The sequence below is a fragment of the Cebus imitator genome, unplaced genomic scaffold, assembly GCF_001604975.1.
Source record: "Cebus imitator isolate Cc_AM_T3 unplaced genomic scaffold, Cebus_imitator-1.0 Scaffold722, whole genome shotgun sequence".
Classification (NCBI taxonomy): domain Eukaryota; kingdom Metazoa; phylum Chordata; class Mammalia; order Primates; family Cebidae; genus Cebus; species Cebus imitator.
This window is the reverse complement of record NW_016108037.1, coordinates 533,505-559,621: the sequence shown is the minus strand read 5'-3', so window position 1 is coordinate 559,621 and position 26,117 is coordinate 533,505. Positions and strand designations below refer to the sequence as shown.

General features: G+C 54.6%; 1 protein-coding gene across 8 annotated transcripts in view; it reads right to left on the bottom strand.

Moving 5' to 3' along the window:
* The window catches only part of MYH9 (myosin heavy chain 9), a 116,717-nt gene that overhangs the window by 5,467 nt on the left and 85,133 nt on the right, over positions 1-26,117 (bottom strand). For 4 of the 8 annotated variants that reach the window (XR_005198417.1, XM_037735077.1, XM_037735082.1 and 1 more), the window contains exons 14-35: positions 24,086-24,259; positions 21,472-21,586; positions 21,004-21,066; positions 18,602-18,795; positions 18,105-18,226; positions 16,992-17,061; positions 16,000-16,160; positions 14,601-14,709; positions 13,237-13,368; positions 12,552-12,758; positions 11,826-11,963; positions 10,628-10,751; positions 8,593-8,764; positions 7,214-7,426; positions 6,654-6,798; positions 5,720-5,926; positions 5,381-5,485; positions 4,970-5,122; positions 3,635-3,883; positions 1,983-2,195; positions 1,624-1,836; positions 1,161-1,322 (exon numbers count right to left, since the gene is read on the bottom strand). Coding sequence is in view for 7 of the 8 variants with exons in the window: in XM_037735077.1 (XP_037591005.1) it covers positions 1,161-1,322; positions 1,624-1,836; positions 1,983-2,195; positions 3,635-3,883; positions 4,970-5,122; positions 5,381-5,485; positions 5,720-5,926; positions 6,654-6,798; positions 7,214-7,426; positions 8,593-8,764; positions 10,628-10,751; positions 11,826-11,963; positions 12,552-12,758; positions 13,237-13,368; positions 14,601-14,709; positions 16,000-16,160; positions 16,992-17,061; positions 18,105-18,226; positions 18,602-18,795; positions 21,004-21,066; positions 21,472-21,586; positions 24,086-24,259 (3,441 nt within the window). In the remaining variant the exon portion in view is untranslated. The remainder of the gene's footprint in view (positions 1-1,160; positions 1,323-1,623; positions 1,837-1,982; positions 2,196-3,634; positions 3,884-4,969; positions 5,123-5,380; positions 5,486-5,719; positions 5,927-6,653; positions 6,799-7,213; positions 7,427-8,592; positions 8,765-10,627; positions 10,752-11,825; positions 11,964-12,551; positions 12,759-13,236; positions 13,369-14,600; positions 14,710-15,999; positions 16,161-16,991; positions 17,062-18,104; positions 18,227-18,601; positions 18,796-21,003; positions 21,067-21,471; positions 21,587-24,085; positions 24,260-26,117) is intronic. The other 4 variants (XM_017519020.2, XM_017519019.2, XM_037735079.1 and 1 more) reach the window with 3 other exon arrangements.

The window sequence follows — 26,117 nt, the reverse complement described above, 5'->3', positions numbered from 1 at the left end:
CTGGTCACTGTGGATGCAAGCCCAGGCTCAGCTTCATTTTCCACTTCTGTCCCCTCTGTGGGCCGGAGACCAGTGCCCACGGTGCCACCCCTAATGTGCACCTGCCACTTGAAACCAGTGCCCAGCCTGCCAGGTGTCCCCACCACAGGCAGGAAACACCTTTCCTTTTGTTACCTCTTATTTGTTTTAACGCTAAAGATTTTTGTCAAATACTTTTTTTCCATTTGCAGATAACTCAAAAAAACAGATTCCCCAAGACAAATTGCATGACTGGGTGTGTGCAGCCAGACCACAGCAGTGGAAAATGCCCCCAGCAGAGTGTCTATTCCCCATGACCTTGCCCACAGCTAGCTTCTGCAGATTTTTTTTGGCCAGGCACAGCGGCTCACGCCTGTAATCCCAGCACTTTGGAAGGCCGAGGCTGGCGGATCACAAGGTCAGGAGTTCGAGACCACCCTGGCCAACATGGTGAACCACTGTCTCTACTAAAAATACAAAAATTAGCCAGGCATGGGGGCATGCACCTATAATCCCAGCTACTTGGGAGGCTGAGGCAGGAGAATCGCCTTAACCCAGGAGGCGGAGGTTGTGGTGACCCGAGAGTGCAGCACTGCACTCCATCCTGGGCAACAGAGCAAGACTCTGACTCAAAAAAAAATTTATTTTGAACCTAGGGTTATTCTTGCTACATGATATGACATATCAGAGCTGTTTTTATGTGTTCATTATTCTTTAATTATTGGTGAGGTGAAAATTTCCAAGTATGTATCCCACATTCTAGGCTGTGCAGACCCCAGGTGCCCCTTTCACAGTGTGGCAGGCAGGCTCCCAGCTGCCCCAGGGAACCATCATGCCGGAGCCCAGAAGGCTGGAGCGTCAGGACGCGGCTGATGCTGGGGTCTGCATTAGGTGAGGCCTTCCGCACTCTACCGTGTCTGGGCCTGTACTTGTCTGTCCGCTTCTATGTTTTATGTGCTCAGCCGTGCACCGTTTTGCAAGTTTGCTGTTGGACTATTGTGTTTCCACTCACCTCTGAGCCTCTGTGTCTCCATCAGTGAGATGGGGCTGGAGGCACCCAGGACCTCCCCAAGATGCGCCACCCTGCCAGGTCCCCGCCCCAGCGCCCTCGCATGTAGCCGCTGGGCGCCGCCCGCCCTCACCTGCAGCTTCCGCAGCTGCTTGATGGCTTCATCCCGGTTCTTGTTGGCCGAGTCGATGTGCGCCTCCAGGTCCTTCAGGTCCATCTCCAGCTTCTTCCGGGCGGCCACTGCCATCGAGCGCTGCTTCCTCTCGTCCTCCAGCTCTGCCTCCATCTCCCGCACCTGGGGGAAGGAACACCAACAGCTTGGGAAGCTGGACCCACTCAGAGACCCTGTCCCGGCTCTGAACCCAGGTGCCTCAGTCCAGTTCTGCAGCATCCGCAGGGCCTCCGGGGGCCAGTGGGGATCACTGACCCTAACAACTCTAAGAAGGTGAGTCGCTGACCCCCGAGACAGGGGACTGGACAGGAGGGACAGGGGAGGGGAGGTGTGGTCAAGGGCCCTAACACAATCCAGGTGGAAGGAGGGAACGTGAAGCCAGGGCAGCCCTGGCCACCACGGGGTAGCAGGAGCCCACGCACACCTGTCTGACCAGCTGCTTCTTCTTCTCCTCACTCTGCTCGTCCCGGCCCTGCAGGTCCCGCTCGAACTGGGCCTTCATGGCCTGCAGGTTGACCTCCAGCCGCAGCTTGGCGTCTTCAGTGGCCTGCAGCTCGTCCTCCAGCTCCTCCAGCTGGGTCTTCATCTCCTCCACCTGCTGCTCCAGAGCCCTCTTGGACTTCTCCAGCTCATGGACCTGAGCCCCAGAGTGCCCAAGTCAGAAAAAAAAGGGACTGGCAGGGACCTGGGTCTGCCAGACCCGGAACGTGTGCACGTGTTGACCCTCTGTGATAACCCCGCTCGGGCCCCTCCCAAGGCCTGGCTGCCAGGCCCGGCACTCACGCTCTTGCCCACGTCGTCCTTGGAGCTCATGAGGTCCTCCATCTCCGTGCGGAACTGCTTGTTGAGCCGCTCCAGCTCCGCCTTCTGCTCCATGGCTTCCTCCAGGGCCCGGGCCAGCGACAGCGCCTTGGTCTCCTTCTCTCGGGCCTCAGCCTCAGCCCGGTCACGCTCCTCTGCGTACTTGGCAGAGATGGTCTTCTCCTCTGCCAGGAGCTGGGAAAGAGAGGGGCACCGTGAGGCTCAGCACCGTAGGCTCAGCACCGTAGGCTCAGAGCTACGGCCCCCAGCAGGGCAGGGCAGCTGGGCCCAAGCTCCCTGGGGAATGAGGAAGCCAGACACCACGGCGGAGAGGAGCAGCCAAGGAGGAGCAGGCCCAGGGCTGTGCTCGGGTCCACACACAGAGTCCAGCGCATCCTCAGGACTGGATGACCGGCCAGGGGCAGGCACTACCTCTAATGCCATGTGGTAACGTCTGTTGAGTTTTTATCACTTACTAATAGTAATCCCCTGTATGGGACGCTGGCCCTTCCGTGAGAGCCCTCCAAACCTGGAAAAGCTTTGGTTCTCCTGAACCAACGTTGGCATTTGGTTGGCATTTTCCATGAAGCGAATACCAAGCTGGCTGCCCAGAAGCCTGAACCCCATTTGTGGTCCCCTCTAACGACAGCCTCAGTCCCCCGGCATCCGTTCTCCACCTGTACCCACCTGGCTCTATCCTACTTTCCCACCTTCCCCTCCCTTTCCCCAAACCTTAATTATTCCGTGGGTTGCTGGTTGCTGATCATTTCCTAAACAGCCAGAGAGTTCCTTTTTCCCCCTGAACGGAGTCTCTCTCTATTGCCCAGGCTGGAGTGCAGTGGTGCAATCTCAGCTCACTGCAACCTCCGCCTCCCAAGTTCAAATGATTCTCCTGCCTCAGCCTCCCGAGTACCTGGGACTACAGGCATGTGCCACCACACCTGGCTGATTTTTGTATTCTTAGTAGAGATGGGGTTTCACCATGTTGGCCAGGCTGGTCTCGAACTCTTGACCTGGTGATCCGCCCACCTCGGCTTCCCAAAGTTCTGGGCTTATAGGCCTGAGCCACCAAGCCCAGTCAAGAGTGCATTCTTTAGAGCATGCAGGCCCCACAGTCTCTGCAGCAACAGCTCAACCCCACTACCACAGCGCAACAACCAGAGACAACACAAGAACAACAGGCTGTGTGTGTGTTCAGTCCAGCTTTCTCCACAAAATGCAGTGGGCTGGACCCGGCTGCCAAAGCTGCATGCCCAATGTTCACATCCCGCCCCGGTGTTCCCATCTCCCTCAGCTTCCCTCAGATCCTTTGGAATAAGGAAGCAATATGAATGTATAAATAAATGGTTTAAATGACGGTAAAACCAGTTCATTATAGAAAATGTGAAAAAAATGTGAAAACCCAGAAAGGAAAAGTTCCTCCTCAACCCACTGCATGAAGACACCCTCTTCCGCTGGCCTCCTCTCCCAGCCCCTCAATAAGCCAGAGACTAGGGGACCTCTAAGTGCTGGCCCCGCACGGCCCCTCCCGGGCAAGGTCTCGAGGGAGCCCAGGCTTTCTCTGATGAGGCCCTCGCCTTGGGCTCAGTGCCGGAAGGAGAGGAAACGCCAAGGATGGGCGGACGGCCACACACCTGGTCAAATTTCTTCTGCTTCTTCTCCAGGTTGCACGCGGTCTGGCGCTGGTGGTCCAGGTCCACAAGCAGGTCGTCCAGCTCCTGCTGCAGCCGTGTCTTGGTCTTCTCCAGCTTGTCGTAGGCGGCCACCTTCTCCTCGTGCCGCTGGCTCAGGCCCTCCAGGTCCTTCTGGAGCTTCCTCTTCACCTCCTCTGCGGTTTCCAGGCACCCCACACTGTCCTCCATCTTCTTCTTCATGTCGGCCACCTGGGCAGGAGCAAGGAGTAAGCAGACGCCCGAGATGGCACCTGCTCAGGTGACACACCTGTCCCTGGGGCAGCTGGGAGCCTGCCTGCCACACTGTGAAAGGGGCACCAGGGATCTGCCCAGTTATGAAACTGCCTCCTCCAGTCACTTCCCTCTCCATGGGGGCAAGACAAATGGAGTTTCTGCAGAAAGGCATCCATCTAGTGTGTGAAGCTGGGGGGAGGCTGACCCCTAGGCCTGCTGTGGGGACTCCCAGCCCTCAACCACACCAAGCCTCTCGCTCTCTGGAGACCGTTCCCAGAGAACAAGGCCAGTGCCCTGTGGGGGTGTACACGGCGTCCCCATCACTCAGCCCTCGCATCTGCAGATAAACCTGCAACCATATGCGCTCAAAGGCGACTCCTACCCTGACTTTGGAATGAACTCCCAGCCCATCCCAAGGTGGTTCAGGCCTTCTGGGCTACCACGTGGAGGCCTAAGATAGGATCTAGGACAGGTGCCCTGACATTAGTCTGTGGACCCCTTGACAGTCTAGAGAGGCCTAGGGACTCCTCATGACAATGTTTTAACAGGCATGAAATAAACATAAGGGATCACCCAGGCAACCAGTATAGAAAAATGCAGTTGTCACACATTCTAAACACTGGCTCAGGAAGCCACATGATGCCAGGTAGCACATCAGACAGCAAACTCAGCGCAGGCCTGACAATCACGAGGCCAAGGAGCTCGGCCACGACCCTAACAGGGTAACTGGCCATTTCTCCAGGTGACAAGGGCACAGGGACTGCCAGCACCATGGCTTGCGGCTACATTCATAATGGAAGCAGTGCTACATTCTAGCTAGACTGGCGAAAATAAAGCATAAAATAGCAGTGAAAATAGTGGTGTCCCCCATCTAAGTCCACAGACCCCTGGATTCCTCTCCTAGGGACTCAGGCTGAGAGTCCCCCCCTGACGTGGGGCAGCAGGGAGGACTTCCCTGGGGGAGAGGGCAATGGGCTGGCCCAGTGGGCAGGCTGTCCTGCGGTGCCCAGGCCAGCAGCTCCCTAGCCTGCAGAGTCCGGCCAGTTCCCTGGGCCTCCAAACCTGGGCGTGGAGGGTGGCGATCTGCTTCTCCAGGTTGTGCTTGGCCTCCTCCTCCTCCTCCAGCTGCTCCCGGAAGGAGTTCTTCTCATCCTCCACCTGCTTGAGCTTGGTGCTCAGGCTCAGCTTCTGCCGGTTCTCCTCCTGCAGCAGCTCCTACTCCCGGGATGAGATGGGTGCGGGCGCTCAGGAGAGCAGTTTCTGAACCCCAGGGACCCCACACCCTTGAGAAGAGGGAGGAGCCGGTCCTGCTGATTCTCGGGATGGCCACATAAAGACCTGGTGGGAGCTGGGAGGATGCAGAGACCGCCCCCCACAGGATGAAGGGGAGGATGGGCTCTGGAGCTAATGTTGTATAGGCATAGGGGCCTTCCTGGAGGAGTCCACCTTCTGGGAACCTGGCGCCACCCTTACCTGAGTGTCCTGCAGCTGGGACTCCAGCGCGGAGAAGTCCTTGGTGAGCTTGCTGGACTTGCTGTCGGACTGGCTGAGGAGCCCGGTGACGTTGTCCAGCTCCACCTGCACCAGGCAGGCAGACATGAAGGACCATGAACCCGGCCCCACTGCTCTAGCCCCACCTTGGCTCCTTTAGGTAAAGCTGGACCTGAGTCACGAGCTGAACCGTGAGGGCCTCCCTCAGGAGCCAGTGTGAGTAGAGAGAGACAGAGACAGAGCACGCGTGCACCCGGGGGTCTGGGCCACGACTGCTGCCGGGGCCCACCACATGCACTGGGGTCCCGGCGGAGGCCTCACCTGCAGCTTGGTGACCTTGTCGGCCAGCTCCGTGCGCACGCGCTCTCCCTCGTTGAACTTGACCTGCAGCTCCTGCAGCTGCGCCTCCACTTTCTTGCGCTTGTGCTCCGAGTCCCCTTTGCCCTGCAGCAGCACCTTCACCTCGTTGGCCAGCTCTCCCCGCTCGTTCTCCAGGGTCTGCTTGGCCTTCTCGAGATTGGCTTTCACCTGGCGGGAGAGAAAGCAAAGACGTGAGTGGGGTGTCTCCTGACACGAGGCTGGCTGGCCTCTCGTCACTGGACCCTACAGCCAGCCACCGCAGCTCCTGTAGCCCCGACGGCGGTGCCAGCTGAACTCAGAGGGCTCAGGCCTCATCCGTCTGGCCTCTTCTCCCTTAGCTGGTAAGTGACACTTGGCTCCCGTCTTCACTACCGAGAACCTCAGCTTCCCCATCTCTAAAAATCCCTGCCCAGCCTTCTGATCTTAGCAATATTTATAACGCAATGAGGAGAACTATAATTGTTTGTAGTTAGACTTCCAATAAAGCCTCTTTGAAGTTTGATGTTCAAAGTAACAATGCAATGTTTTCACCCTCAGATAACCACATGGAACAGATCTATCATAATCCCCCCTTATGAACAGGGAAACTGAGGCACAAGTCACACGGCCCCTAAGAAGGGAAAACTGGTCTCAGAACCAGACAGTCGGGATGGACTCTGTTAACTGCTCTGCAGGACCGGTTTGGAGACGGGACCCAGCACTGGGGACCCTGCCTTCCCCTGGCAGTCTCGGGGTGGGGGAGCTCTACCCAGCACAGGGGACCCCGCCTTCCCCTGGCAGTCTCGGGGGCACTCTGCACCAGCACGGAGGCCCCACCTTCCCCTGGCAGTCTTGGGGGAGCTCTGCCCAGCACAGGGGCCCTGCCTTCCCGCAGTGGTCTCGGGGGGCTCCGTACCCGCTTCGTCTGCTCCAGCTGCTCCGCCAGCTCTTCCACGGCCTGCGAGTGCTTCTGCCTCATCTCCTGGATCTGGGCCTCATGGGTCTTGGCCTCCTCCTCTAGGGTCTTCTTCAGGATGTTCACCTCCTGCTCACGTTTCGACCTGGACAGAGAGATCCCCTTAGAGTGGAGGCCGGGGGCACTGGAGGGAGCTGTTCCTGGGGCTCCCCTGACCGAACAGAGGCCTGGCCAAGCACAGGCACTCCAGGCAGCTCTTCTACCCATCAGTCCCTCCTGGCCATCCATCCCACGGCCCGGGCTCAAACACGCATTGTGAGAGGCCTTTGTAGCCTTTCGGCTTTAAAGCCCACCCTTGCTTCACCCCCAATTTTGAGCTAGGTTCTTCAACAGCCTTTCTACTCTGTAGAAAGAAACCGCTGAGAAATCAATAGCTTCCATGCCTGATGACGCTTAACAAGGCCACGGTGTGTGTGTGCAAAGACCCAGGATCCATGCCTCCAAGCCAAGGCCTCCCTGGCTGCCTTCCCCATCCCCAGGGACTTGGCCCCAGGGCACACCTGAGCTCCTGCTGGGCAGCCGTGGAATCCAGCGTGTCCTCCAACTCTGTTTTCAGCGCCTCTAGCTCTTCCCCAAGGTCCCGTTTCTGCTTCTCAGCTTTATTCCTGGAAGCACGCTCAGACTCCAAGTCTTCCTGGAGTTCAGAGATCTGAGATTCCAGCTCCCGGATCTTCTTTAGGGCCATGTTCTTCTGGGCAGCTTCTTCTTCCACTCTGCCAAAGCAACCAACAATATCAGGATGAGGCCAGTTTCACCTCCAAGGAACAGCGTTTGCAGGAGTTGCCTGAGAGAGATGCAGCAGCCAAAGCTGCCTCTGGCGGTCACAATCATAGCACTTAGGACCACTCTCAGCAAAAAACAACAACTGAGGCAACCAGATTTAAGGGCAATACCACTCAGAACTAGAAAACCTCAGAGAGGAATTGTTTCCATTTCCAAAGTAAGAGTCACTGCTTCAAATATTTTTAAAACTCAAATTATTTGTTAAATGGGAAGAAAAGGAAATAAAATGCTACACCACAGAATGACTGCAACTAAATAAAAATACAAATGTGCTATGGAGTTTAGATGGTTATGACGGAGCAACATAAGTTCACCAATTAGAACAATTAGAAATTAAGGGACTGGGTACGGTGGCTCACACCTGTAATGCCAGCACTTTGGGAGGCCAACATGGGCAGATCACGAGGTCAGGGGATTGAGACCATCCTGGCTAACACGGTGAAACCCCATCTTTACTAAAAATACAAAAATTAGTTGGGAGTGGTGGTGCACACCTGTAGTCCCAACTACTCAGAAGGGTGAGGCAAGAGAATTACTTGAACCCAGGAGTCGGAGGTTGCATTGAGCCAAGAGAGTGCCATTGCACTCTGGCCTGGTGACAGAGCAAGACTCCGTCTTAAAAAAAAAAAAAAAAAAAAAAAAAAAAAAAAAAAAGAAAAAAAAAAAAAAAAAAAAAAAAAAAAGGAAAGAAATTAAGAAAGGAAAGGACTATTGCAGATGGATGATAAAGCTGTGGATGACTTTTTTCAAATTATAAACAAATAAACAAAAGACAAATGAGGTTCCTCACCGTGCCCTGAATGCACAAGAACCATTTTGCTATGAAATAAATGGCTCTTCTAAGACAATAAGGGGAAAGAATGCTCACAGCTCACTGGTGCAGAGAACCAGGGCTGGCAGCAAGCAGAAAGGGCTGTCCCGGCCATCTGGGCTCAGTGGGCAGGTAGGGGCCTCACCTGGCCAGGGCCGGCAGCAAGCAGAAAGGGCTGTCCCAGCCATCTGGGCTTGGGCAGGCGGGGGCCTCACCTGGCCAGGGCTGGCAGCAAGCAGAAAGGGCTGTCCCGGCCATCTGGGCTTGGGCAGGTGGGGGCCTCACCTGGCCAGGGCAGCCTGGAGCTCCTCTTCTTTCTTGGCCAGCTGCATCTTGAGCTCCGCAATCTGAGCCTGGAGCTCGGCGATCTGGTCACTGAGGTCCGTGGAGTCTCCCTCCAGCTTCCGGCGTGTCTTCTCTAGCTCCTGCCGCTGCTTTTCCTCCCTGCGGAGGCGCTCTGCAAGAAGGGAGCCCACACAGCTCTCAGTGCCTTGGGCTCTTCTGTCTCCATGTTAATTACTTACAGGAAATACTGAGTCCTCGTTATGGAAAGTGTGTAAGGCTCAAGACATCACAAATACACAGATACTTGCACCCAACTCCTAGATGCAGGAAGAGGACATCAAGGCAAACTGCCAGCCCCTGGCATGTCACTCTCCACCTCACCCCTTGTCCTTCCCTGCCAGGAGTTAAGTACTCTCCTAAAGCTGGCGTTCATAATTCCCTGTTTTCCCTTGAAGGCTGTACCATGTCTGTATCTCTAAAAACTACGTTCGATTTTGTGTGAATCTGAACTTATGTAATGGAACTGCCTTGTGTGAATTCCACAGTTGGAACTGCAGACTCAGGGCTCAATGTCTAGCTTTATAACTCTGTGATGTCACTTAGGAAAGCTACTTTCAACACCTCTTTGATGACCTACTTCATTAGGCTCTTGTGAGGTGCCAGTGAGTTACATCTTAAAACGCACCGACAACAGTGCCTGGCCCATCTAAGGTCGGCAGTGGTTATTCCCCGCCGGGCCTCTGCTGCCCCATTTCATGATCTTGAGATTTAGCCTGTGAAGTTCCGCTGGAAAAGATTTGTATGGACGTTTGCCTACCATTCCATGATGTGCACACACCACAACTTATTTATGCACCCGTCCTGCAGCTGGCAGGCATGGGCTGTGTTCATTGCACGCTCTAATAAGCAATGCTGCTGCGAGCGCCCTGCTCACTCTCAGTGCACGTGGCTGAGAGTGACGGACGGAATGGCCGGGTCACTGGCATGCACAGCTTCAACCTCGCTAGGGCTGCCCGATCGCCCTCTGACGTTGTCTACCAGTTTGCAGTTCCGGCAGCAGCGTGTGTGTACTCTGACAGCTCCGTATCTGTGTTAGTGATTATCAGTGTCAGCCTTTCATGTCTGTCCATCTGGTGGGCGTCACCCCTAGACCTCCTGGATGCTGAGTCTTCCAGTCCCTCCCATGTGAGGGAGGGCATCTGTGGGGGAAGAGATCTCTCTGTGTCTGGACCTCTCTCCCACTGGATGACCTGACTCACCTCATCTCCTGCAGATGTGATGGGGCCGGACAGGGCAGTAAAACCGAGCCGGGGAAACTCCTCCCAGCGGTCAGGTTTTGGCCTCCCTCCCCTGGGTGCGAGCTCAGAGTCCCCACCGTGGTCTGGTTTCTCCTGTTTCCCCAGCTGTCCACTCCTCTCAAGGGGCAGAGGTGGGGGTCTGCAGACAGCCACAGACCTGTGCTTCTACCCCAGTCCCCCGTTCCTGCCACAGATCCCCAGGGCACAGAGAGACAAGGCAGGATTTGTCACCCTGCCCCAAGTCAAGCAATGAGTTCCTGTAACATCTGTCTAGCACTTTATGGTACATACGTGTTCACATGTATTTAATGAAATCCTCACAGACACCTTAGCACTGTGTCCCCTTTTTAGGTGAAACTAAAGCTCATGGAGCTTAAGTAAAAGCTGAGCCAGCTCGTCAGTGACAGAGCCAGTGAATCCTGTAGGCCAAAACCAGAGCCTCCTTGGAAGTCTCAGAAGCTCCCCAAAACCCACGCTGCATGACAACAGGGGAACACCAAGGCTCTCCTAACACGTTTCACACTGGGAAGCATCTAGCCACAGGGCAACAGGGGCCTGGAAGCCCAGGCTCCCGCAGGCACCAGACACAGCTCCCCTCGACCTGCTGACCTCGGGTCTGAAGGGCAGCAGCCAGTGCTGCTGTGTGGCCCAGGCTCACCCATGAGCTGAGGGCGCCTCGGTGTTCCAGTCTCAGGCCAGCCCCTGCCCACCAGCCCCCTGCCCGTCACCTCCCTCACCTTCCAAGTCAGTGATCATAGCCTCATGCTTGTTCTTGAGCTTGGCAAGGCTCTTAGATTTCTCTTCCTCTTCCATGAGGTTGGTGGTGAACTCAGCTATTCTGTCTTCCAGCAGTTTCTTTTCCTGGGGAGAGGGAGGGAGGTCGGCGTTTAGCGTCGGTAGAGCACAGAACACTTCAGCTCTCCTCAAAGCATGACTCGCCAGGAAATTCTGGGCTGAATGGAGAGGGCTTTAGACACCTGATCAAATTCATTAGGATTTCCTGGATCAAAGGGTGACCTTGAAAGGTCACCAGCTCTCCTGCAACAGCAAGGTATGCTTCCTCAGAATCAGAAAATGTGGGTGCCCAGGCCCTTCCCCTGCCCCCATGGGCTTGGGTGAGAAAGGTTTCCAGGTGACAGCTAGTATCAGCAGGAACAGATGGCTCCAGGCCTTCAAGAGGCTGCCACGCGGCGCTCACCTGCGCCACCAGGCCATCTTCTCCATGCCCCACTCTCACCTGCCAGGTGGGCCATGGCCTCCCCGTTCCCCAGCCCCGCAGTGCCCCGGGCTGCTCTCCTTGCTTTCTGCCCTGTGTGGCCTCCGCAACACCCCTGCCCAGGTGCCACGGCTCGGCACAAGCATCTCAGTCCCCTCGTCCCAGTCCCGGGTGGGCGTTCTGCCACCTCAGCCTCCCCACCCTTCGGTGAGGACACAGGAGTCCCAAAAGGTGGGGAGGCCGCCTTCTCTTGCTTTCTCCTCTAACTCATTCCCATGCTGCCATCTATTCCCTGGGCAGACACTGACAGGGATACAACTCGTTCTCAGGAGGAACAGCTGCCACCCAGGGACAGCGGAGGAGGAGTACCCCACATCTCAACACAGAGCCACCAAGGTGCCCCCAACCCCACAGTGACCAACACCTGCAATGCTGCACACACGGCCAGCTTTACAAAGGCTCGGGTCTCACAGCTGGCAAAGAAGAGCTCTCCAGAGGCGAAAGGACAAGCCCTCCCAGGGCCCCTTCCATTTATGAGAAAAATCTCTCCACTAAGGCCCATGGGACCTCCAGGGAGCACCTGCAGCTGAGCAGAAGCCCCCATGCTGCAGACAGAAAAGACAGGAAGCAGCAGTGGGGGCCAGAGCCCTGTAGGGCAACCACACTCTCCCACCCACAGCCCCCGTGAAGTGGCAGCAGATGGCGGCCACAGGCCTCACCTTGGCCAGCTTGCAGTTCTGGTCCTCCATGATGATCTGCTCCTCCTCCAGCTTCTTCAGCTTCGCCTCAGTGGTCACCTTCTCCAGCTGCAGCTTCTGCCGGGCGCTCTCCTCCTCCTCCAGCTGCTCCTCGAGCTCCTGCCAGGGCCACAGACACGGTGAGGACAGCAAGCCCAAGGGCATGGCCAAGGCAAAAGCAGCAAGGTCCGAAGGTCAGGGCCATGCCAAGGTGAGGATGGCCAGATCTGTGAGCCCAGGGCCATGGATGAGGTAGGGAACGGCAAGATCCATGAGCCCAGGGCCACAGCTGAGGCGGGGCCCAAGCCCTATGTGCAGCATTCCAGATTTCAAACTGGGACAAGGGGCCAGAACCCCATTGACATGTTCTGAAGGGTTTCCTGGAGCAAGCTCCCACCCATGGAACAGGCAGGAGGCGGAGCTGCTGGTCTTGCGTACCTCCAGCTAGCCAGGGCCCGGGCTGATGGCAGGGAGATCAAATTGGCCTCGATGCTGGCCCAGGCACTGCTCATGGAGATCTTAGAGGTACACGTCACAAACCACCAGCCCAAAGAGAACACCCCTCACTGAGTGCCCCAAGCAGACAGTGTGAGGAGCTGGCCTCCTCGGATGACCCTGATTCCATGTTCTCCCAGGTCCTGGTCCCTGCTCCTCCGCCCCGCCCTGCCCCTCAGGCCCCGCCCCTCCCTGGGCGCAGCGGGAGGGCACCTGGATGTTCTGCTGCATCTTCTTTTTCTCTGCCTGCAGGTGCTGGCAGCGCTCCTCCTCCTCCTCCACCCTGGCCTCGAGGTCATGGCAGATCTCTTCTAGCTCTTGCTTCTTGGCGGTCAGGCGGGCCCGGAGCTCCTCAGCCTCAGCACACAGCTCGGTTTCTGCCTGGAGCTGCTCCTGCAGCTGCAATTTCTCCGCCATGAGCTGCAAACAAGTGGAAAACACAAGCTCCTTGCAACACCCTCAAGACACTCCATCCTCTAGGACAGACGCTGTGGCTCAGGATCCCAGCAGGAAAGGAACATGCAGACAAGAGTAGCTTTCATCTGGAGAGCTCTGAAACTTCCACACACTTTCCAGACATCCTGTCTTTTACTTTTCACTACTCCATGGGCGCCACACCAAGGTCCCTGGAAACGGGCTCAGGTCATGTGGTAGAGCTGAGGCTTGACCCCAACGCTGGTGAATTTTCCATCCTATTAGGTGGCCTCCCTACATCACATAACCCTAAATGGGGTCTGCAGAGAGACTGATCTCTGTTCCTATAGTAACAGGAAATGCAGTTGTAATAAACTTCTATAGTAATCGAAGCTGCCAGCCTGCCATGACTACTGATGGCCAGGAGGTGGCAGTACTAGGCAGGCGGCAGGGCAACCTGGACGGAGCCTGCACAGACACCCACCTGAGACTGCAGGGTCTCCATCTCCGTGAGCCTGTTCTCCGCAGCCAGCTGCTTCTCTCGGACCTTCACCAGCTCCTCCTCCTTAGCCATCATCTCCTCCTCCTGCCGGCTCACCTGCAGCAGTGGCTTGACCTGGGAAAGGAGATGGAGGTAGATACATGGAAGATGGAAGATGCCCGCCTCTGCCAACAGGTGTGAGGCTGCTCCCTCACCTCTGAAACACGACAGTGGGGGCAAGGATAAGACACATGGTGGGGGCAGCTGCAAGCGGGCACAGCCTTCCTGGAAATCGATTTGGCGCTCTGTACCATGGGCCTCTTACCCGCTGCCAGCTACATTCCAGGGAAACTATCCCTGAGTGTGTGTGAAGACATTCACCTCAGCAGTGTTCATAATTGCAAGAAAACTAGGAAGGAGCCATCTCTAAAAAAGTACCCAGATAATGACGTGTCCCCCAGGGAAGAGTACACTACCTCTAAAAAAACGTTGCTTATAAAGGAATCGTAAATGGAACGTGCAAACTGCAGCACTGTTTATATGAGTCAAACTCAGCTATGGAAGAATGTATACGGTTTACATAGCTGAGGTTTTATAGGCAGTGAGAAAGAGAGCGAGAGAATAAACATAAAGTAACGGACGCTGTTGGTTTAGGATGAAGGGCTTACGGATGAGTTTTTACTTCATTTTTATTTGTTAGCCGGATTTTCGCAATTACCGTAAATTATGTATTATACACAAAAGCAGCCTAGACAAGTTTAAAAATAACGGGATTTTTTTTTTTTTAAGGCCAGGAAGGCCAGCCTGGGCAAGATAGTGAGGCCTGGCACTATCTTGTCTCTATTAAAAATCAGAAAGGCCCAGGCACAGTGGCTCATGCCTCTAATTCCAGCACTTTGGGAGGCTGAGGTGGGAGGACTGCTGGAGCCTAGGAGTCTGTTACCAACCTGGGCAACATAGTGAGATTGCACCTCTACAAAAAAATACAAAAATTGCCAGGCACGGTGGCTCAGGTCTGTAATCCCTGCACTTTGGGAGGCCAAGGCAGGCAGATCACAAGGTCAGGCGTTCGAGACCAGCCTGGGCAACATGGTGAAATCCTGTCTCTACTAAAAATACAAAAATCAGGTGGGCGTGGTGGCACACGCCTGTAATCCCAGCCACTTGAGGCTGAAGCAGGAGAATCATTTGAACCCAGGAGGTGGAGGCTGCAGTGAGCTGAGATCATGCCATTGCACTCTAGCCTGGGTGACAGAGTGAGACTCTGTCTCCAAAACAAACAACAACAAAAACTACAACAATTAGCCAGGTGTGTGGTGGTGTGCACCTGCAGTCCCAGCTACTCCAGAGGCCCTCCTAGCACTCACCTTGGTGAAGAGCCGCCACCACTGCCAGTTCCGCAGCTTGAGGTAGGCAGCACAGTTCCGCTGCAGAACCTTCATGGCCGTTAGCTGCTGCTGCCGTTTGGCAAACGCTCTGCGGGGTGAGGAACACGGTCAGCACCACAGGGCAGTGGACAGCAGACCTGACCTAACAGTCCAGGCCTTGTCCTCAAGGCTTTTCTGGGGGGTCTCTACCCCTGCCTGGGGTACCTCAAGAAAAAAATTCAGGGAGGGGGCCCAGCCTTGGGTTGAGATATGTTCCTCCCACTTACAGCCTGTGTGACCCAAGAGGCACTAATCTTACAGTGGGCGGGGGACCTAGGTCACCAGACTACCCCTTCACAGAGGAGCCCACGGAGATGAAGGCCCACGTGAGGTAACCACAGATCCTACTCAGCGTGGGATTGAGCATGACTCCTGGTCTTGAAGCTGACTGGCCCCAGGCAACTCTGGACTTCAGCTTCCCACCCTTCGTGCTGTCCCCTAATCTGAGCTTTTGTTTGGTGGGAGAACGTCAGGAGCTGATGTTCTGCAAAGGTGGGCTGCAGGTGTCAGCTGGAGGGCTTCTGGATAAACAGGCCCCATCTGTGCAAATGCCACACATGCAGGCTCCATCTCCCAGAGCCCGGCGCCCCGGCTGGGACCCTCATTCTGGAGCACAAGGGGACGAGGATGCAGTGCCCACAGCCGCTGTCCTGCGGCATGGGATCCCTCGCTCCCCAGGGAGTCGCTCTGGACTTAAGGATGACCTGCTCCTCTGGAACCACAGGGTCCTTTAGGGACAGGCAAGCTCTGGGTGCTGTCCCCACAAGGGTGACACGGTGAGGAGTCCTGACGAGCAGGACCTTTCAGGCAGGCAAATCCAAGTAGAACCACCCTCTTCCCACGCATCACTCTAAACCTCAAATGTCTGATTCAGCTGGGCATGGTGGCTCATGCCTATAAGCCCAACACTTTGGGAGGCTGAGGCGACCGGATCACCTGAGGTCAGGAGTTCGAGCCTGGTCAACATGGTGAAACCCTGTCTCTACTAAAAATACAAAAATTAGCCAGCTGTGGTGGTGCGTACCTGTAACCTCAGCTACTAAGGAGGCTGAGGCAGGGGAATCGCTTGCACCTGGAAGGTGGAGGTTGCAGTGAACTAAGATTGTGCCACTGCACTCTAGCCTGGGCAACAGAGAGAGGCAGAAAAAAAAAAAAAAAAAGAACTGCCCAGTTCTATTCCTCAGAGGTAGAAATCCAGGAGCAGGGGCAGAAAGAGCCACGTGGGCACGTGACTGGCTGCAGTGGGATGTCCTAGACCACGGCTTGCTAAATGCTCTTTGGCCACCGAAGAGTGTCGCAAGGCCTGGCGTGTGGGGCAGGAGTATCTCCCGGGACTCACTTCCTGGCCAGGTAGCCCCTGCAGCAGGCCTGGAACCCTATGATGACGTCAGTGATCTTCAGGTCCCGCTCCTCCTCCAAGTGGGCCAGCACACCAGCGCGGAAGAAGACTTTGCTCTGGCCGATGCGGTACAGGTTGCTGTCGAGCTCCAAGGCTTTGATCTAGGTGGGAGGAGTAAGCTGTTTACCTGGCTCCATGAAGGAGCAGCCCAGGCACAGCTGGAGGCGCGCCCTTCATCCTTCTTCCCACCGGCTGATGAGCATCTGGAGAGCAGAAAGCCATCTCCTCTCCCTCCTTCTTCCTGTCCCCAATTTCCCTGTCACTGAATGCAGGCTTTGCACATAGTAGGTGCTGAATTTTTCCTTCTCTTTTCCTCCCCCCAGCACCCCACTCTGCAGCCAATGCTTTCTGATTCTTTAGAAAGAATGTGAAGTAAAACGAGGCCAAAGGTAGCGGCTGCTAACCCTGGACACGCCAGAAAAAACAGGATGCTGGGAAGGGGAAAAATGGACCAGGCTTGGCTCTGAGTCACTGCAGGTCTTTCATTCAACCAGAACTCGGAGCACTGCGCTAGGGCTGGGAGTGGGGAGGGAGGGACAGGGAAGCTCAGATCACGGCGCAGCAGGCCTGCTGCCCTGGCTGTGAGCTACGCTGCTCGCCACGCTGGGTGTGGAGTCAGGCCCGTGAGCAAGAAAGCAGGAGAATGTCCCCCAAACGGAAGAGGCCGTGATCCCTCATCAGAGCCTGGCCGTGCCCACCGTTCCGGTCTCCTCCACACCACCCTGGTGCCAAACACCAACCCTGGCTATCTGAGGCCAAGGGGCTAGTGCATAGGGTGCCTGGCAGAGTCAGACCTGGAGCATCAGAAGGGACACAGCCTGGGCATCCACCCACCACACAGTGCTGATACAGCAAGGCGGGCCCTGGCCATGCGGGCACTCCCCAGCCAAGGGGCCATCCATCCAGAGAGGCAGGACTGCAGCTCGACTCACCATGAGCACGCACGCCTGTTTCCCGTCCATGAAGCCCTTGGGAATGGAGTTTGGGGTCAGGATCTCGTATCTGAGGAAGGAAAGAGAAGCCTAGTCATTTTGCCCATTGCCTCAATTCCACTTGCCTGGAATATAGGCGAGAGGTTAAGATCATTCTTACAGTGCAGCAGACATAGAATTCTTTACACAAACTCTCCTAAGGAAAGACACAGGCAAACCCCCACCCTGCTCTTAGGCTGAATGACACAAGGAAAGCTTGGTGTTTTTTGGAAATTGCATGGAAACTCAGGTAGGACCGTTTTAATCACTCGGGTGTGCTTCAGATTGGGCTCCCTCACTGCTAATTGCCTGGGGTCCTCAACTGTCACCCAGGGACAGCCACGCTCACACAGCTTCCCTGGGATGCTGCAGGGGGCTGCTACTAAACAGGGGTGGCCCAAAAATAAATAAAGGGCTGCATCCCAACAGCCACTGATACTCAGCACAGTCATTAGAGAAAGAGGGAGGTGTCACACTGCCTTTGACTTTCATTTCCACAAAGTTCCTGTAATATCCGTCTCTGGCTGATTCTTTTTTATATCATTATTATACTTTACGTTCTGGGGTACATGTGCAGAATGTGCGATACAACGCGCCAGGGTGGTGTGCTGCATCCATCATCCCGTCATCTACATTAGGTATCTGGCTGATTCTTTTTTATATCATTATTATACTTTATGTTCTGGGGTACATGTGCAGAACGTGCGATACATGCGCCAGGGTGGTTTGCTGCATCCATCATCCCGTCATCTACATTAGGCATCTGGCTGATTCTTTTGCATTTCTTTTCATAGCTCCTCTACCTATAGCAAATAGCACCAGGGCCTGCACTTACTAGGAGCAAAAGTCAGCATGATGATGATGACCTGGATTTCAGTATGAAAATGGGATGTCTCCTCTCATGCAAAGGGTGGAAGACAGAAGGAAGCGGGGGAAAGCTAGCCAGACTCAGTTCTACGTGGATGAAGGATGTAGCTCCCTCTCGACAGGTCCGTGCCAGGGACCAGCCCAGCTCTGGGAGTCACTGCACGCCCAGCCGGGCCCAGGGGAAGCGGGCTCCAGGTGCTGGCTTACCTCTGCCGAAACTCCTGGAAGACCACCCTGTTGGGGAAGCCCTGGCGGCAGATGCGGATGCCCTCGAGAACGCCGTTGCAGCGTAGCTGGTCCAGCACGAGATGCGGGTCCAGCTTGCCGGCCTAGGAAGAAAACGCACACATGCGGTCTAGCTTCTGCGCCGAGGACAGTCGGAGAAAGGTCAGGCAGCTCCTGTGACCTTGACAGGGCAAGAGTTCGAGAGAGGGAGTCGCTGCAGCCCACAGGTTTTGACTATTAAGTCAAAGGATCCAGGTCTGGGAGAGGCTCCAGAGAGCCAATGTCAGCAAGAGGAAGGGCAGGCTATGAATGCAGCGTATCTCCTAAGCGAGCCAAGGTCCACCCTTGCAGAGACACGGCTGAGGGCTCTATGCATGCTGGGGGGCTGGAAGGTTGCTTTTGCTGGGGAGACAGACAAGGGCTGAGCGCCCCACACCACCACAGTGCCCTGCCCGGGCCACCCCACCAGGCGGCCGCACCTTCTTCTCGTGGTTGGGGATGATGCAGCGGACGAAGTTGGGGTTGGTGTTCCTCAGCGTGGCCATCAGCTTGGCCAGCTGCTCCTTGTACAGCTGCCCCACGGTGCGGAACATGCCCTTCCGTGTCTTGAAGGCCCCGGGCAGCGCCGTCTCTGACATGCCGGCCACCTGGTCCAGGCCGATGATGCGGTCCACTGCGGAGGCCACCGAGAACATGTGAGTGCCCCACAGTTCCACCCGGGGGCGGAGGGAGGAGGAGAGACAGGCAGACATGAGGCAGGAAAAGAGGAGACAGAATGGAACAATGGGACCCTTTCTGCTTGGGGCCTACACAGGGTGCTAAGGTCATCCCCACACGCAGCAGGAAGCCAAGGGGGCTGCAACGGCACTGGGCTTGTCTCTCGGGGGCCATGGGTCTGCCACGGCCACCTCTCCTTCCTATCACCTATCTTCAGCTGCTCTGGGAGCTCCTATTTCCAAAAAGACTCAATGAAGCTTGTAATGGATTTTGGAATAGTGAGAATTCCACTAGCCTGGTTCTAAGGAGGTGTTAAAACCTGGCTGACGTAATCCTGCAGTCCTATGGTCAGTCGGGAGAAAAAAAAATCAGTATCTTGAATTCCCACTGACCCTGTGGTAAGAGCACTGGGCTGGGAGTCAGAAGGCGGAGCTTGGAGCCACCCTGCCACTGTCTGCAGAGCTGGGCAGGGTCCCCTCTATATCTATGCAGATATCTCAGAAAAAGAGAGCTCCGAAGAACCGCTCTTGACCATAAATACTCCGAAGTGTAGAGATCTCTTCGCGCCCTCGTATTTGGTTTTGTCTCCTGGCGCACAGGTCTTTCTCTTCTAAACCGACCCCCAAGGGAAGCAGCCCCCAGCACTGGAACTCATGCCCAGCAGCAATGAAACAAACTGCATCCTCCAAGGTAAGAAAAAAAAAAAAAAAGCAAACAAACGAGCCAAACCCAAGTGGCTAGCGATCTGAGATCAGTTTAAGCAAGAGCTAATGTTAAATTTGAAGCCTTCCATTATTGGACGTAAAAGTTAAGAATATTGACAAAGCCTGTTTCATATTCCTTCGTGGCCAGATTCCTGTTATTTATTTGAAGACAGCAAAAAGGATCCTTGCTCAAAAAGGATCCTTGCTTAAGACAGAAGCCAGGAGTATGGATGGAACCTACAAACCAATCAATTAAAATGGGAAGCGGCCAGGTGCAGTGGCTCACGCCTGTAAATCCCAGCACTTTGGGAGGCCGAGGCAGGTGGGTCACGTAAGTCCGGAGTTCGAGACCAGCCAGGCCAACATAGCGAAATCCCATCTCTACTAAAACTACAAAAATTAGCTGGGTGTGGTGGCAAGAGTAATCCCAGCTACTTGGGAGGCTGAGGCAGGAGAATCACTTGAACCCAGGAAGCAGAGGTTGCAGTAGGCCGAGATTGCACCACTGCACTCCAGCCTGGGTAACAAGAGCGAAACTCAGTCTCGAAAAAAAAAAAGAAAAGGGAGGCATCTTTGACCTTATGCACCCACCACAGGGCCGATATTCCTGGCTACTACAGGCTTTCCTGGGAGTGGTAACTTGCAAAAGCCACTCAGGTTGTCCAGAGAAAGGTTAATTTGGCCTCAGCATAATTGACCCTTTTAGCAGAGTGGATCCTGCCCCACAGAGGGCCCCGGCCGGGTGGAGCAGGCCTTGCTGAGTGACTGTGGAATGAACACACAGATGCCACTTCAGCTCTCAGGTGCACAGACACACACAGTGTGCATACCTGAAGCTCATGCCAAGACACCCGCAGCCATTCAAGCAGTAAGACGCTGCCTTTAGGGACGGAGCTCTAAGGAGGATACAAATTTTTAAACCATTTTTGCTGTTTTTAAGGTTGATTTTTGAGGAAGGGTCTCACTCTGTCATCCAGGCTGCAGTACAGAGGCGCAATCACAGCTCACTGCAGTCTGTACCTCGTGTGCTCAAGTGATCCTCCTGCCTCAGCCACCTCAGCACATGGGACTGCAGGCAGGCACCATCACACCCAGCGGATTTTTTTTTTTTTTTTAATTTTTTGTAGGAATCTCCCTATGCTGCCCAGAATGGTCTCAAACTCCTGGACTCAAGTGATCCTCCCACCTCAGCCTCCCAAAGTGCTGGGATTACAGTGTTTTAAGATTTTAATGTGACGTCCCCAAATTCCAGACATAGCCCCTCATTTGCCCAGCTTGCTGCTAGAGGCCAGCGAAAGGCACCATGCGCGGAGCCTGCCCAGGAGCCTGGCGCAGATCAGGGAACAGGGGTGTAAGCAGGCAGGAAAAGCCAAGGAGGGCAAGGAAAGCCAGGCAGAAGCGTTTCTTGCACAGCTCTGGACGCACCACACACATGAGACACCGCTCAGGCGGCCAGTCACCTGGTTCTAGGTGGAGAATAGGAAAGCGATGATAGAAATAGGCTCTCTGAGTGCTCTGCATCTCTGCAACAGAGAGGTTAAAGCAAAACCCAGGCAAAGGAAAAGGAGAAACCAACAGAAAGAATTAAAAAGAACCACTCAAAGCAACCAGCCTAACCAAGGTGGAGAAGGCGGGAATTCGACCTGGCGCAGGGGCTGGGAGACTAGGCTGGAGGCTCGGGGCGCCTTGGAATTTCCCACACGCGGAAAGCGCTCCGCCCGGGAGGACCCGGCCACGGTGTGTGCTCGAGGGCCTCCTGTTTCAGGCCGAGGAGCCCTCTCTTGTTGGAGCTACAGAGGGTGGAGACCACCTGGCCTATGTCAGGGGGAGACCTGTACCCTTGGTTTGGTGGCTCAGCCCACTGTGGAGGTGGGAAGAGGACCAGCCGCGGCCAAGAGGAGGCAGGGGGCGAAGGGCAAAGGGCGTACCATCCTTCCACAGCTCCGAGACAAACTTGTCAGAGGACTGGTGGAGCAGCGTGGCAATGTTGTCGTTCAGCGGGTCCATGTTCTTCATCAGCCACTCGTCAGCTTTGTAATCCACCTGGCAGGATCAGAGAGGCCCGAGTCACGAGCTGCGCTGGGGACACCAGGGCTCACAGGCTCTCCCAAGCACAGGCCGACCCCATGCGTGGAAAAGCCGGAAAGCGTGAACACCCTCTGACCCAGCATTTCCACCTTAAGAAGGAAGTGAGAGGATGAGGGACACGATGCCACACGACATTCTCTGCAGTGTCTCGTGCAGAGCAAACATCTCAAAGCAAGGTGTGACCTATAATGGGATCCTGGCTCTGGCAATGGTGTGGTGGCCACGCGTGGTGAAACTGGGCTGGGTTCCAGCTTTTTAAAATTTTTAGGTAATATGAAAAAAGAAAAAAAAATCCTGGAAGGACCACAAAATATTACCATTTCTTTTAAGTCATAAGACAAGTAATTTTTGTTTTTTCTTTGTCTTTCCAGAATGTTCACATTTTCTCAGAGTATGTGTCAATTTCGTCGTTTCGGAAATGCATATTTTTTAAATATATTTTTTTAATTGGGCAGCCTCCTAAACCAGAGGGTTCAGAGAGACTTCTAGAAAGATATTACTTTTTTTCCTCATTTTAAATAGAGATAGGGTCTCACTGTGTTGCCCAGGTTGGTCTCAAACTCCTGGGCTCAAACTGTCTTCTCACTTTGGCCTTCCAAAGTGTTGGGATTCCAGGCATGAGCCCTTGTGGTCCCCTAAAATATATACTTAACAAAACAAGTAAGACAGCATGACATGTGCATTGTAAAAGGTCCCAGAACAATACCCAGAGAGCAGCAGGCGGCCTGGGCCTCCGTCTCCCTAACACTCTCAGTACGGAGGTGGGTGTGCGCTGCTGTCGATCATGAGGTGGGTGATGCCACTTTCTCCTTTCTCCAGGCTCAGAGTCTCAGCAACCCTCCCATCCAGGCCTACATCCTTGTCCCGTCAGCTGCCACAGCACAGCCCAAGGCAAGACACAACACATCTGACGCCATCGTGCAGGCCCCTTGGTAGGTTCTAGGGTGTTCCTAATCACCAGCATTACAAATAATCCCACAGCAAAAGCCCTTCTGGAAGCTTCTGTGCTGATGAGCACGTGCTTTTCCCAAAGGTGAGAGCGGAAAGGAGGCTTGGGAAACATTCCTTGGGTGATGGTGTAAACTGTTTTTTTGGCTTTATTATTTTTTACATGGGTAACTGAAGACAGTTGCTTCCGCAGCCTCAGGAACCAGCTAAGCAGAAGAGGCCGGCGCGGGGGAGCTGCCTGCTAGAACTGGGCCTGGATTCCATATGGCTCGGGAACAGAGCTGTGAAACTCCCAGATCCCCTCGCCAGCGGCCACCAAGGATATGGCGAAGCCCCTGCCTAATCTCACATGCTCGGGCCACAGCACTTAATCGTTAGGGTCTTTGTGCAAGAAGCACACAACGTGCTGAGAAGAACCAGCTTCTGTCTAAGCATGCACCTCTATGGACTATGTGGGGTCTCAGCCCCTGTCACACGCAGACTGGGAAGATGTCTGCCAGCTAAGTGTTGAGGGCGAGTCCGACATTTACTGACTGTGGCAGACTTGGCAAAAGCAGCTGTCACCCACAGTAGTGGCAATTCCCCACCCCCCAAACTAGGACACATTTGGTGATATCTAGAGATATTTTGGGTTGTCAGGACGAAGGAGGGTGCTCCTAACTCTAGTGGGTAGCAGCGAGGGATGCTACGAAACATCCTAGCAGGAGGCTGAGGCAGGCGGATCACCTGAGGTCAGGAGTTCGAAACCAGCCTGATCAACATGGAGAAACCCCGTCTCTACTAAAAATACAAAAAATCAGTTGGGCGTGGTGGCGCATGCCTGTAATCCCAGCTACTCAGGAGGCTGAGGTAGGAGAATCGCTTGAACCTGGGAGGTGGAGGTTGCGGTGAGCCGAGATTGCGCCATTGCACTCCAGCCTGGGCAACAAGAGTGAAACTCTGTCTCAAAAAAAAAAAAATCCTAGTATGCACAGAAGAGCCCCGCAGTAAAGAACGACCCAGCCCGTACTACCAGTAATGCCGAGGCTGAGGAGCCCTGCCCTGGGGCACGGACCCGTGCCACGTGTTGGGCCTCAAGAGCTCGTTTAATCCACATAATTGTATGGTAGTTGGTCATTCTCATTTTCCAGATGAGGAAACCCAGGATCAGAGAGGCTAAGTAACTGACCTGAAGTCAAACAGCTTATGAGTGGCAGAGCTATATTCAAACTCTGCACAGATGCCTTTAGCCAAATCTCTGCACCTGGCAGACAGGCCCAACTATAAAGAAGACGACATGATGACAACCAGCCTGCGCACCATGGTGGAGTGTTGCAGGCTTCCAACAGCACCCACCAGGTGAAGGGGCTCTGCAAGCTATGTAAATGCTGATGCTGTCAGAATTTAATGATCAGTAAATACTGATGCGGCCACATTACTGGGTGAGTCACTGTGCAAGAACTGTACTCAGGTCACACCCCCGCACCCCCAGCAGCTGCCCGGCTCCTCCCCATGAGTGCTCCTCACCTTGCCGGCATAGTGGATGATGCAGAAATCGGCTTTGTCCTTCAGCTGCTTGGGCTTCTGGAACTTGGGGTGGGTGCCCTGCTCCTGCACCACCTTCTCCACGAAGCTCTTGTCAGTGGCTTTGGGGAACCAGCACTCCTCGTCCAGCAGGGCCAGGATGCCAGGGGGTCCTGCCTGGAGGAAGCGCAGCATCAGCATCGGGGAGCACGCCCTGGGAAGCGCACCACACCCTTCAAGAAGCCAAAGCCTGGGCATCAGTATCCCCTGAATCCCACAGAGGGTGGGCAACGTGCTCCCCAGGAGGAGTGAAGCACTCAGTTGAGGAGTTCTAGTTTATAAAGAAACCTCCGGGGCCCAGGCTGCGGCTAAGAGACCTTTACCCAAGCATCCATCACGGTGGTTCCCCAGCGTTACTGAAACCCCTGGTGGGCTTGATGAAAAGTGCAGATCCGGCCGGGCGCAGTGGCTCATGCCTGTAATCCTAGCACTTTGGGAGGCCGAGGTGGGTGGATCACCTGAGGTCAGGAGTTCAAGACCAGCCTGGCCATCATGGTGAAACCTCATCTTTTAAAAAAAAAAAAAGAAAGAGAAAAGTGCAGATCCACTGACGGAGCCAGCGCGTGACTTCACAGTGTACTGAGCTCTGCCCAGGAGGCCGCCCTCAGCAAGCACTCTGTGATCCTGCCACGGGAGATACCATCCCATAGGTTTTGCGTCTGCATGTCTCTGATGCGATGGGATACGTAGGAGGAGCCCCTTGAGGAAGAGAGTCCCAGGGTCCCAGCAGCCTTCTGCACACTTGAGTTTACAAGACAAGAAAGCAGATTTGGACACTGCAGAGAGGCTGTCTGACAAAACTTGAAGCCCAGTGCGTTCTTATTAGTTGGAAAATTCAGTTCATTAAAGAAAAAAGCTCATTACAAAAGTAAACTGTTGGCTGGGTGCAGTGGCTCACGTCTGTAATCCCAGCACTTGGGGAAGCCGAGGCAGGTGTATCGCCTGAGGTCAGGAGCTCAAGACCAGCCTGGCCAACATGGTGAAACCCCGTCTCTACTAATAATACAAAAATAATTCTGCAATCCCAGCTACTCAGAAGGCCGGGGCAGGAGAATCGCTTGAACCTAGGAGGCAGAGGTTGTGGTGAGCCGAGATAGTGCCACCTCACTCTGACCTGGGCAACAAGAGCAAAGCTCTGTCTCAAAAAAAAAAAAAAAGGAAATTGTTTCAAACTGAACAAACTTTGTCCTAGGACTTCTGATTAATTAACCATAATCAAAAGGAATGCCAGAGCCAGGTGCAGTGGCTCACGCCTGTAATCCCAGCACTTTGGGAGACCGAGGCGGGTGGATCACCTGAGGCTGGGAGTTCGAGACCATCCTGACCAACATGGTGAAACCCTGTCTCTAGTAAAAATACAAAACTAGCTGGGCGTGGTGGCATGTGCCTGTAATCCCAGCTACTTGGGAGGCTGAGGCAGGAGAATTGCTTGAACCCCAGGAGGCAGAAGTTGTGGTGAGCCAAGATCATGCCATTGCACTCCGGCCTGGGCAACAAGAGCAAAATTCTGTCTCAAAAAAAAAAAAAAAAAAAAAAGGAAACCCAGAAACAGAAACAGCTCGGGCTTCCTTACAGATCACACCCCTCATCAGGCCCAAAACACAAACAGGTAACCCAATTTCCACCTGGCACGAGGTTTAAATATGAACTCACTGGAAAAGGTTCCTCTTTCAATCTTCACACAGCTAATGCTGGAGATCAAAGCACTGGGCCATGCTGGGTTTATGGGGGGATAAGCTGAGCTTTGCTGCGTGTGCACTGGGGAGAGCGCTTACCACCCAGGGTCTGCACAATTCCATGCTACAGTGAAAGGACCCTGTGATACGACCTTACTACATGGATGCATGGCTATTTCTTTAAGACAAAGAAATACTTATTGAGCCCAGTCTTCAGGTGGACGCTGGGTGGTCTTCTGGGACAGCAAACAGGATGTTAGGGCCCCCACCACATCCACACCTGGTCTGACAGCTGGGGG